The sequence below is a fragment of the Myotis davidii genome, unplaced genomic scaffold (genome assembly GCF_000327345.1).
Source record: "Myotis davidii unplaced genomic scaffold, ASM32734v1 scaffold629, whole genome shotgun sequence".
Taxonomy (NCBI): Eukaryota; Metazoa; Chordata; class Mammalia; order Chiroptera; family Vespertilionidae; genus Myotis; species Myotis davidii.
The window spans coordinates 1,454,925-1,466,324 of record NW_006300210.1 but is presented as its reverse complement, the minus strand read 5'-3'; the positions used below and the strand labels follow the sequence as shown (position 1 = coordinate 1,466,324).

Sequence of the window (11,400 nt, the reverse complement as noted above, 5' to 3'; positions counted from 1 at the left end):
ATCTTTTACAAATGAATATACAGTGGAGGGTAAAAATGTTCTCTCACTTGCAAATATATGTTACAACTTTAAATTTTACATATGAGGAGGCAAATATGGATGGATTATTGTTTTTGCCCTCCACGTTGTCTGGTATCAATTCCTCATTCTCTTCTGAAAAACACAAATAGAAGAGCCAGTGCCACTGGCTGACAATGCAAGAGGGCCATCAGCTGGGTGACATTTTCCTAATTATTCTAAGCAAAGTGGTTATTTTTATCCAGTACTTATACCACTGCAAGAAGCATGTTTACAAAAATATATCATAATGATACACACTGCTGTTTAGACACATTTACATTAGAATTCTGACTCAAGCATTCCGTTTGACATGTTTTGCCAGGCAGTTTTGGTTAAGTGTTGCCACATTAAACAGACATCAGCCAGACTTGCACCATATGTGCAAAATCATTTTCTATTACATTTCTAAAAATTTGTATCTGAGCTGTCAAATATCACACAGCTCTGTACTGTGAAATGACACAGTACTGAATGAGAAGTTATACATTTAAATATTTTCTAAAAACGAAGTTACATAAGAATGAGATTTTTTTAAATGATTAAGATCTAAGAAAAAACTAAGGAGGTAGTCAGTGGGTATTAGGTTCAAGTTCTGGAGCACAGAATAAATGACAGAACCTAAATAAAGGCTATGTTATGTTTGCTTTTCTGAAACTAGTGCACATTTCATCTTATTTGATGCTTCATCCATATTCTGACAGCAACAGAAGGGAGGGAAAGCCATTAAAGGTGGCAGAAAAATATAGAAATCATGAACGTGCAGACTCCCAAGCTTGGAGTACTGTCCAGATTTGGGGAAAGCATCTGACATTTACTGGACTGAAGAAACCATTCTACTGATATTGGACACATGGAGTAGTTAGATCAAATATATTGTAATAATTAAACCTCTCTCTAATCCTAATGAAGGTATCTCTAAGGTCAACGTTTTTATGACTTGGGAAGGGCTAAGCAAGACCCAGACTATACAAGGATCCACATCTACAGCTGTGAAGCAGCTCCATGTACCTCTGATTCCCCTACCGAAGGGGGTGACGGCAATCTTCTGCAAGCCCTGATTTAAAAATCAGGTGCCCACGCAGGCAACCACCATGAACCAGCTACGATACTAGCCTTAAAGGGGAAGCCTAGAGGATGGCATGGGACACGGACCAAGGAGCCAGCAGAATATCTAAGCAGATCCTGTGTCACAGCCCAAGCGTGCTGTAGCCCCTGGGTGGGCTGGGCTAAAGGAATAGGGGATACACGGGCAGTGAAGAACATAACAGAACATCTGACCAGGGGCAGGGGATCCCAGGTCCTAGTTCCAGGAGAGGCATCAGAACGGGCTGTCTGATGCTCAGTCATCTTTCTGGGCCAATATGAAGTTCCAGCATTTTGCAATCTGTGAAATACTGGAGAATAGCTGATACAGAAATAATTCACCTGGAAAGGGGATGAGAGGCAAGAGACCAGGTGAGCCTTTGGAGCAAGGATGTGTGCAACCAGGTGGCTGGGGAGCAGAGCCTTCCCAGGCGCCTTCTTCAGGGGATGGTAACGGGAGTGGGGCCAGCACTTCGTTATCAGCACGCTGGCACATAAGGCCATGGAGAGTGCAGACATGCTCTCAGCGTCACCATCAGCGAAGACCAGCACAGCACAGATGAGCACACACCAGGTGATGCTGAGAGATGAAGCTGTGTGTAATTCTCAAGATTACAGAAAAATGGTAAGAGCTGATAGCTTTTAAAAGCAGTGGGCAGCCCTAGCAGGTTTGGCTCAGTGGATAGAGCGTCAGCCTGCGGACTGCAGGGCCCCAGGGTGTGATTCCAGTCAAAGGCACCTGCCTTGTTTGCCGGTTCCCTGGCCCTGGTGGGGGTGCATGCAGGAGGCAACCAATAGATGTGCCTCTCTCACATCGATGTTTCTCTCTGTCTCTCCCTCTCCCTTCCACTCTCTCTCTAAAAAATAAAAGCAGTGGTCAAATATTGCTGCTATACAAAAAATAAGGGGAGAGGGGACATGTACTCAGCAGTATGGATGACAAAATCCAATGCAAAAAAAGAAAAAGAAAGATGGATTGACAGATGAGGTTATGGTGGTTATTTTTCTTCTGGCCAAGATTTCATGTCACCAAAGAATCTTACAAAATACTGATTTCCTAGACCTTTAAAACTCTTCAAGAAGTACCTTTTTCTTTGTGTAGCCCAATATTAGTCGCATGGTTCCCATACACAACATCCCATTTGCCCTTATCATTTCTTAAAAACAAACAAACAAAACCTCTCAAAATTTTAGGTAACTTTTCCAATATAGGATCAAAATATTAGTTCTCCCCCCCACAACTTTACAGGTCTGACAAATGACCATCTCTATAAACATTAAACTTTTCAGAGCTTGAAACTATTTAAAAAGCTAAAGATGGACCTATTTCTAGGCCTTTGCAATTTAGTTGATACAAATTATTGAACATAAAGGAATATTATTTTACTTAAACAAAAAAATGGGAAAAATAACTACTTTATAAATGGATGCTCATAAACTTTAAATGAATTTCCAAAATCTTTATAGTCCCGTCCGTAGATGACATTAACAGCCTTCAACAATGCTGTCCACTCAGCCCTTTGCTTACGAAGGATGTGGCATTAGCATTAGTCTGAGGTCCAAACCTCTCCTGAGGTCCAAACCCGAGGCCCTCAGAACTGGTCCTCGCCTCTCTGCAGCATTTGGGTAAGAAATGGCTCCAGACACTATGATTTCACACGTGAGACTCAACCAATCAGCTCAGGGGAATATTGGGGGAAGCAGGCACTCACAGTTGGGAAGAAACAATTTTCATCAGTGACAACGAGAAACAGAAGTTTTATGCAAATTCTAAAGATCAACTGAGCACAGAAAGACCCTCAAGTTTCAGAGAAATTAGACAAGCCCATTGCATAGTTGCCAGAATGGCCTTGAGGCTGTGTATATGCAATTCCAGAACATCTGGTCAACTCAGTCAATACCATCAGCCACACCACTTGTTTGGTCTTCAGTGCACCAAACAACTGGCTGAAATTCTCATTGTTTAACCCGCCACTTTGGCATTGTGTCAACTGAGCCTGACTTTAGGTTAATGGAACCTACAAAATCAAGCATTTAACAATGGTTGGGATCTTTGGATGTTTCTTGACTGACATAATGAAAACTATTACTCTCTGTAAACTCCAGAGATCACCTAGTGCCTTCCTGATCAACATGGTAGGACTTTTTTGGTAAAAATAATTGAGAAAAATAGCTGACTTTCAACTAATCACTGTCTAGAGATGGCTGCTGTTCTCTGGTTTCTATTTAATAATAGGCTCTGTCAATGGAGACACAGCATATTATGTCACCTATCTGATGTCTTTGCTGAGAAGCATGAATTCAAGTCTTTGGAAAACATAAAAATGACATATTTCAATTAAAGAGAATGCTTGTTCCATAGTAACCCATGTCTCTACCTTCCCTCATGGGCAGGAACGCAGCCCAATCTCCCATAAGGACCAGCTCTGCGCAGGAAGCAAAACTTACATGAAGATTTCAGACAAGTGACCAGGAGTCTGTCTCCACCCCCTCATCCTCACCATGTAATCTTTTAAAATCAATGGTAGCTTTTACTTTTTATAATATAGTATTCTGAAAATCTGTGGTAGGCTGCACAGACTTTGCCAACAAGCCTAAAATGGATTTCGATCTGGGAACTGCGGCAGAAGGTCAAGAGAGTTAAGACTGAGGATGTGCATTCTGACAGATGCCACGCTGTGGGCTCTACAGTGATGGAGACAGGACAGTCACCATGGCGACTCTGGAGAGGACCGGCTGCTGCAATGGAGGTTTTGTCCACTAATCCCCGGACCCATCCTGGGAATTCTTACTGAAGACTTCATCCTGGGAGGCCTGGTGATCGATCCCTTCATAAAACGAGCCACCATTGTGCAGGAAAGTCCCCACTGCGCGCCCCTGCCGGGCGTGACCCACAGCATCGCTGAACACTTTGTTTATCTGCTCCTCCGAGGGCATCCACCAGTCGGGGTTGGAGGTACAGTGCATCCTAATGAATTCTGTGGGAATATACACAATAAAGAGAGAAACAGCTGGTTTTTGCAGAAGATGGCAGAAGAGGCTGCTTTTACGTTAACAGAAGCTCTTGAGAAAAGCTTTATGAGAACTCCAATGCAATGCCATGATGATGTCACTCATTAAACCGTAAGTTTCCTACTCATGCGCAAGAGTAAAGTCCCGTAAGCAAGAGGGTGATCCTTCTAAGGAACATTTGCTATTGAAATTGAAAGTAAACTCGATTTGTAAGACATGGTAGGCACCATGCCTGGTAAAAGTTAGTGAGTCGCATTTTCAAAACCCCTGTTGTTACTGTCTCACGTGTTTAGGATGTTAACTATCTCCAGAAGCAGAGCAAATTGTTCACATGGTATCCTTCAGTTAGCTACTAATTTGTAGATTAAGTGCAATAAAATCACAAAATCTCCAGGAGTGAGAAAGGGCCTAAGTTTCTAGAAGAGCTTTGCCTATATATGCACTGACAAATATTTTTAAAATGAGGTTTCCTCTAAATACTCAATTTCACCAGAAAGTAATTAGCATGCCTGGAAGAGTAAATACATAAAAAACAGCTAAGCCCCCAATGAAACCAACGTGGCCTCCTGTGGATGAGCCCAAATGAACCCCTTCTGTTTCCTCAGGGGGTGAGGGCACCTCATCATTCCTACATCGCTATTTCAATGGGACAGTTGTAAAACGCTTTGAACATTCTGGGAAAGTTTTAAGTCTGCCTGTGTTTTTTGCCCAGCTGACTGGAAGTTCAGGATGCCTGCCTGCTGTTCACACATCGTTTCCTTTCCAGCAATGCTCCCTCGGCGGGGCGATGGTTCTTACTCTACAACTGGGTTGGTCTGAAATTGCTTTGTGAAATCCACACTCTATCTGCCCTGGGGAGAAGCTAACGCCTTGAGTTCCTGGACCAGCGAACTCCCTCGCCCTGAACTATGCCCAGTGGACTCCAGCTGAGAAGGTGGAGGTCCGGGGTGGGGGGGAGGGGGGCGTCTACCCAGGTTGCTGGCTTGGCACACCCTTTGATTCTGCCTGAGGTGAGATATTCACTTGCCTCCCTCAGTCCCAGCCCTGGATGCCTTCCTTGGGGAAAGCATTCTGTTAATTCAGCTCCTCACTCTGCAACTGCTGGGAGCCTGATGGCCTATCCTGGGGTGCAAGCCTGGGAAACACTGAAGGGCAATTCTAAAGTCCAGGTCATGACAGTGCTGGGCAGAGAAAGGAGGTATTCTGGGACCTCAAGGACTCAAATATCTGCACCTTATTATCTCACCACTGTCCTCCAATCATCTCCAGCCAGACTACTTATTGGCTCCAGAAGCCGGGACTGTTTCCTATTCCTCCTCTGTCCTCCTCAAGTCCCTTCTGTATTCAGTGAGCATTTGACAACTGTTTAAATAACTCCCCTATCTGTTCAGATCCCCTTCTCACATGAACCCAAGGAAATGAGAGACTCAAAGCATCAGCGAGAGGAAAGAGAGGCTAATGGATGAGGACGCGCTGCGGTGATGCTCCCCCGCCTCACGCTCCCCATCTACCGCTGTGACAGGACTGTCCCTGAAACGGACAGACTATTAAAAGCTAAAGGTAGGGCTCATTCTGTTACCCAGATGGGACGCATTTGGGAGCAGGCCAGCCCAGGCTGATTCTATTCCCTGAGCTCCCTGCTTTCCACCACTGAAAGTGGCCCTGGTCTGAGGCTTCCTTGGCCGCTGTAATCCTGTTCACCACTCCCAGGAGTCACCAGGCCCAAACCTTTAGGGAGGGAATCCCATCTAGGTCACAGGAGGGCCCTAGGATTGCAGCTTCTGGGACAGACATATAAATGCTCTAACCAGCTGCCCTGGGCAGACAACTATCATTCCGTGCCCACACATTCTCCAGTGGAGGCCTGCGGGTCATGTCCCCACGCGGCACGGGCTGGAGCAGGCAGCGCGACTCAGGCAGCCTCCCCGGCGTTAGTATTGCAGTGGGTGTGGCAGCATCCTCAGGGCACGGGCACTGGTGCTTTGGGACGTATGCTAATCCCTGTTTCACATACCTGCTAGTTAACATGTAAAATGTTTAATAAGGATTTCTGCAAAGGGACACCACTTGAGGCCCCTTATTCTGAGTCCCTTAGCCCCAGGGCAGCTTCCGCAGCACATGGAGCCTACATTTAGGGGAGTCCCAGGCCTGCCCCTGCCTCTGGTCCTCTTGGTGAGGATCCCATCAGCTCTGATGATGTTGGAAAAATACAGGACATCATGGGCAGTTGGCTCAGAAAGACCCAGAACATTTCCATCGTACCCACTCTGAGCAAGTGGAATTTCCAGAATGGCCAACAGGAGGTGCTCTGGAGCACCTGTGCATGGTTAATATGGGTGTATTCATGCCCGTGGTATTCGGAAGGGCCACGAGGGCCATGGGCATTAGGATCACCTGGGAAGGTCCTGAGGCACAGCAATGCAGCCTCCCCATGCCCGCCCCAGACCAGTTGAATCAGACACTCAGGATGGGCGTGGGGAACCCGGCTGCTAACAAATACTACACAGGCGTTTAGCACACTAACAGTCCCTGTGGGCACCCAGCAGGGAGTGCAGGAGTGAGTCCTGGGTGATAACCGAGGCCTGGTCAGTGCGCAGGTTTTTCCCTGTGGCTTCCTTGTCAGGAAATACTTGATCCGTGTCCAGGGTAAGTCACTGTTAAATCTTTCCAACTAGTAAACTTACTACTGACCTATCCAGGTGAACACTGACTTTTTAATATGACATTTTTCAGGTGTGAATGGTGTTTTTGTTGGCTCTATAATGTTCCTAGTTGTCTAATGTCTGTCTGTCTATTTGAACCTGCTGCATGAATGGTGTATCTCTTGATTCTTCCTCCTCAACCCCTGCCTGGCTTACCAAGTGTGGATCAGATGCACAGTAACCAGTTATGAATACTGATGAAGCACTGCCTTTATTTTTAACACAGGAACTTTTTTGAAACTAATAGAATAAAGTTTGATAGGGCCAAGTAATACTTTAGGCACTGAGGAAAATGAATTCTAAATAAATTTAAGGAGTTTGGGGGCATGTATTCTTGAGAAGGAAGCTAGATGGGTAGGGGGTGGGCCACAGGCTACAAATGAAAATGGGCTCTACCTACCACTTGACTAATTAAAACAAACCATTCCACGTCTTCCCTTCCTCTGTGCCTGTCCCAAGGCTCCAGTGTGGCCGGAAATGGCCTCCTCTGGCAGCAGAGCCAGTCGGAACTTAAAGCGTGAAACATGAGGTGCTATGCAATGCTGCGTGCCGTTCAGGGAGAACACCAAGGCTAAGCAAACAAGGAGCTTTTAAGGAGAACTCGCCGATACCCAGTAGATGGGCCACATGAAGCCTACGAGGTCTCAGTGGGAAAAAACCAAAGAAACGGGAAGGGCTACACTTGCACGCGAGCCACAGCCAATGCGGTGAAATGAGATCACAGATGGCGACGCTGAGCGGAAGGATGCAGTACCTCGGAGGCATGTTACTTTAACTGGATCCAGAGGGCGTCTTTCGGGACCTGTCTCTCCTGACTGCACTGACCTTTTCCTTTTCCCAAGGCCGCATGAGTACTTAAGCTCATCGGTCGTGAAAACAAATCTGATGAGGTACCGCAGGAGCCGTCGCCCATCTTTCTTTGAAGAATTCACAGCCTCATCCCACTGTTTGCTCGTGATGTAGACAGGATAGTTGTTCAACAGCTGCTTGCTTCCCTGGAAGAGCGAAATATTTTCTCATTACCCACTTAGCCAGCCAGCTAGAAGCCTAGGCGATCTCCATTTCAAAGGCAAACGTGCTTTCTCACCAAGTGGCTGTGGGCTGACAATGAACCAGGTATTGAAGAGCACACGTAATTGCTCACACTCAGAACGGGCACTTTTCAAATTACATTTGCATTTTCTATAACAAGAGCCAATGAGGTATAATGAACACCTTTGAAAGAGGAGCTATTTATAACTTGCATTTTAACAGGTAGGTTAAAATGTGTCAAGATCCAATGACAGGGAACGCTGTTTAAAAAGAACCCGTAACTTTCCTTTTCAGTCCATTAAAATATGCAGAAATGGCTTTGAAGAGTGTGATCAAATAGGCCCCTTCCTCCCGGGGTTGGCAGTGACGTACTTTCGGAAATGATGCTGGGGGTCTATTTTCATGAGGTATCACTTGTGCATATGCACCTAACACCTGATAGCCACTGATGACAGTATAATGGAAACATTAAAAAGTAAATTTAAAAAAGGGGGAATTGTGGAAACTGAAAAAAATATTAATAATAGTACAAAACAGGTGGGTTTTTTTTTCCCAAATTACAGCTTTTGCAAATGCCACTATGTCAATTCAAAATTTTTCGTACTTTTCACCTTCGTAATTTATGTCTGCTATAAAATTCCCAAGCTAAATAGCTGCAGTGGGACTAATTATGGGAATTTCTGTAACATTTATAAGCCATGTTTAGTCAACTGCTCCTACACAACCATTACTTTAGTTCTGGCTGTCCATAAAATTCTACAGTCCAGGACAATTAATTAACCCATGATCTCAGTTTTAATGTACTCCTTCCCCAGTAATTAAGGTGTACCAAATAACGAAGGGAAAATGCATTCCATTTTACAGCTCTGCAAATTTACTACAGGTTATAAATTTGACCATGTTTGGGTCTATTAGGGTTTTATTTCAAAAAGTGTTCTGTGCAGTTGAGCGCTGAGAAGGGCAAACGGCATAGACACTAACAGGAAGGGGACGACCAGATTTGGCTATGAAACTGTCACTGAATTATACACTCATCTCCACAGCATTCATCCTTTCGTGAATGAGCAGTAGTGTGACTCAGTTTCCTTTTTAAGGGAGGGATGTTGCACATGGTTTGTATGTGAATTTAAAGTCACCTTGTTCTTTTTTGGTTAATCCTCACCCGAGGATATTTTTCTACTAGAGGCCCAGTGCATGAAATTCATGTGTGGGGGGTGGGAGGGAGGGGAAGGAGGTCCCCTCAGCCCAGCCTGCACCCTCTCCAATCCAGGACTCCTCGGGGGATGTCCCCCTCACTGCCCCCCTCTGCCAGCCTGGTCATCTTTCACTGCCCCCTCCTGCTGGCCTGGTCGCCCCATGCAGCCTGCTGCTCAGTCTTTTGGTCATTGCTCACTAACTCCCCTGCCGGCCTTGTCGCCAGCCTGTTTGGTCGTCCGTTTGGTTGCCATGGCCCCTGGCTCTTTATACATATAGATTGCTTTTAGGTAGTGGAAGGGGGCAGGCACTGATGTAAGAGAGACATCAATTGGTTGCCTCTTGCACGTGCCCCGATTGGGGGGCAGGGAACAGACCTGCAACTCAGCTACATCCCTTGACCGAGAACTGAACCCATGGGCCACGTGCTGACGTGCTAACCACTTAGCAACACTGGCCAGGGTTCCATTTGGGCTTTAACTGAATCTTGGCTCCGGGTCTTACTTGTTGTGTTTCTTGAGCAAGTTATTACTTCAACTTGTTGGATCCAAGTTTCCCTAACCATAAAATGGAAGGAATTAACTATGTTATCATAGGTTTAAGGTTTAAGATACGAGTATTTGGGAGCATAAATCAACCCTGGCTCTGTGTATTACCACAAATGATCAAGTGATGGGCAGGAGCCCAAAGTCCCAAAGGGCACCTCAGCCAAGGCTGCCGTCTCATGGGGGAGGTGAGATGGAGGAATGACTCGAGTCTGTGGCAGTGTAGATGCAGCAGCCAACATGAAAGATGTAGAATCAAAGGGGTCAGGCAAGCAATTCAGAGAGCTACGGTTTGGGAGCCTGGGGAGTCCAGATGATTTCCAGGAGAAATGGGTGCCCTTCACAAAGATAAAGGTCAGAGGGTATATCCGGGAGGAGACAGAGGCAGGTAGCAAGGAAGAGAATTCCACTGCTTCCCATGCACAGGGAGGGAAGGGGTCACAGGGTTCTGATTGGCTGACCCCTCAGCCAGGAGCGCAGCCCACTGGGGCCTGGGGAAGGAGGGATCCAGGGCTCGCTGCCTCAGACCACGAGCTATGTCAAAAGCGTTCCTGTGGAAGAGCCTCCCTAATAACTGTCACCATGTATCGAGCCACGGTGAGCAGCCCCAGGCTGCCACATGTACCCTGTACCCCTGGCCACAGGCCGAGATGCCGGTGTAAGCCCACAGTGTGGGCTCTGGTGCAGGTCCCGGCCAGGTGACACGTTCTCTAAACGTAAGCTGTCTTCTGTCCCAATAAGGGTAACAATCCCAGCCTGCAGGTCTGTGGGGAGGAGTCCACCAATCTCCCCACCAGGAGATAAGCCCACGGGGCCTGGGATGATTATCTGCTTTAGTCTGTGTCTTCTTCCAGGGCCGAGAACAGTGCACGAGAGAGCAGGTGCGATGAACATCTGTGACTGACGATGCAGTGCACGCCACCGCCACCAGCACATGGCAGACACTCAGTAATGCGCTGCAATGCAGGCTTCTTGCCTTGTTTTTAATCCCTGCAGCATTGGGACACTTGAAGAGCTTCTGACTCTAATAAACTGGCGAAGATAAAGAACTTTAAGGAGACCATCAAAGTCAGAGGGCCATTGAAAAGGACGATGAAGACAGAGGAGTCCCACCTTAAGTGAAAACCAGCTTCTCAGGTATAGTCCCTGTAAGCACCTGTCAGCCTGGGAAAAGGAGACCGTGCAGCTAGTTTTAAACCTTGTGGTCATTCAACACTGCACAAGTTTTAAAAGGGCTTTCCCTTGGGTGCGTGAGCTCATCCGACAAGCTAGGATTCCCACAGCTGTTTGGCCAAGGAGGTTAAGTCCTTTCCCAAGGTCTCCTAAGCCAAAAGGCAGAGCTGGGAACCCTGCCCCCGATTTCAGAGTTCATCTCTCGGGCCAGAGTTGAGTCTATTTCAAGACAGGTGGTACTTGAGATTAGGGAGAGACAGTATGGGGAAGGAGCTTTCTCAAATCCTTACAAAATATACTCAGACACCTTTCCATGAAATGTAGCACTCATAAAATATAGAAATAGCATCCGGAGGCAGTTTTCTTAAGAAAGAAAAAGGAAGTAATTTACAGCTTAAAACAACTCAGAATGCTCTGTGTTGTGGATGAGATTTACTGTTGGGGTCCAACCCCAGCAGGTCCAGGGGTTCCCCATAGGTGTGGACGGAGTCGGCGAAGAAGGAAGGACACAGAGGCAGCGTTCAGTTGATCTGCAGCCTAGCCAGGCTCTCTAGCCAGGATCTACAGCCAAGTTCTGGTCTGGATCTCCAGCGAAGATC

The 11,400-nt window shown here is 46.5% G+C and overlaps 1 protein-coding gene across 1 annotated transcript in view; it reads right to left on the bottom strand.

Annotated features, from left to right (window-relative positions):
* Window positions 1-1,957: 1,957 nt before the first annotated feature.
* The window catches only part of BEND4 (BEN domain containing 4), a 28,460-nt gene continuing 19,017 nt past the window's right edge, over window positions 1,958-11,400 (bottom strand). The window contains exons 3-4 of the mRNA XM_015572392.1: window positions 7,612-7,852; window positions 1,958-4,121 (exon numbers count right to left, since the gene is read on the bottom strand). Coding sequence (XP_015427878.1) covers window positions 3,904-4,121; window positions 7,612-7,852 — 459 coding nt within the window. The 3' untranslated portion in view covers window positions 1,958-3,903. The remainder of the gene's footprint in view (window positions 4,122-7,611; window positions 7,853-11,400) is intronic.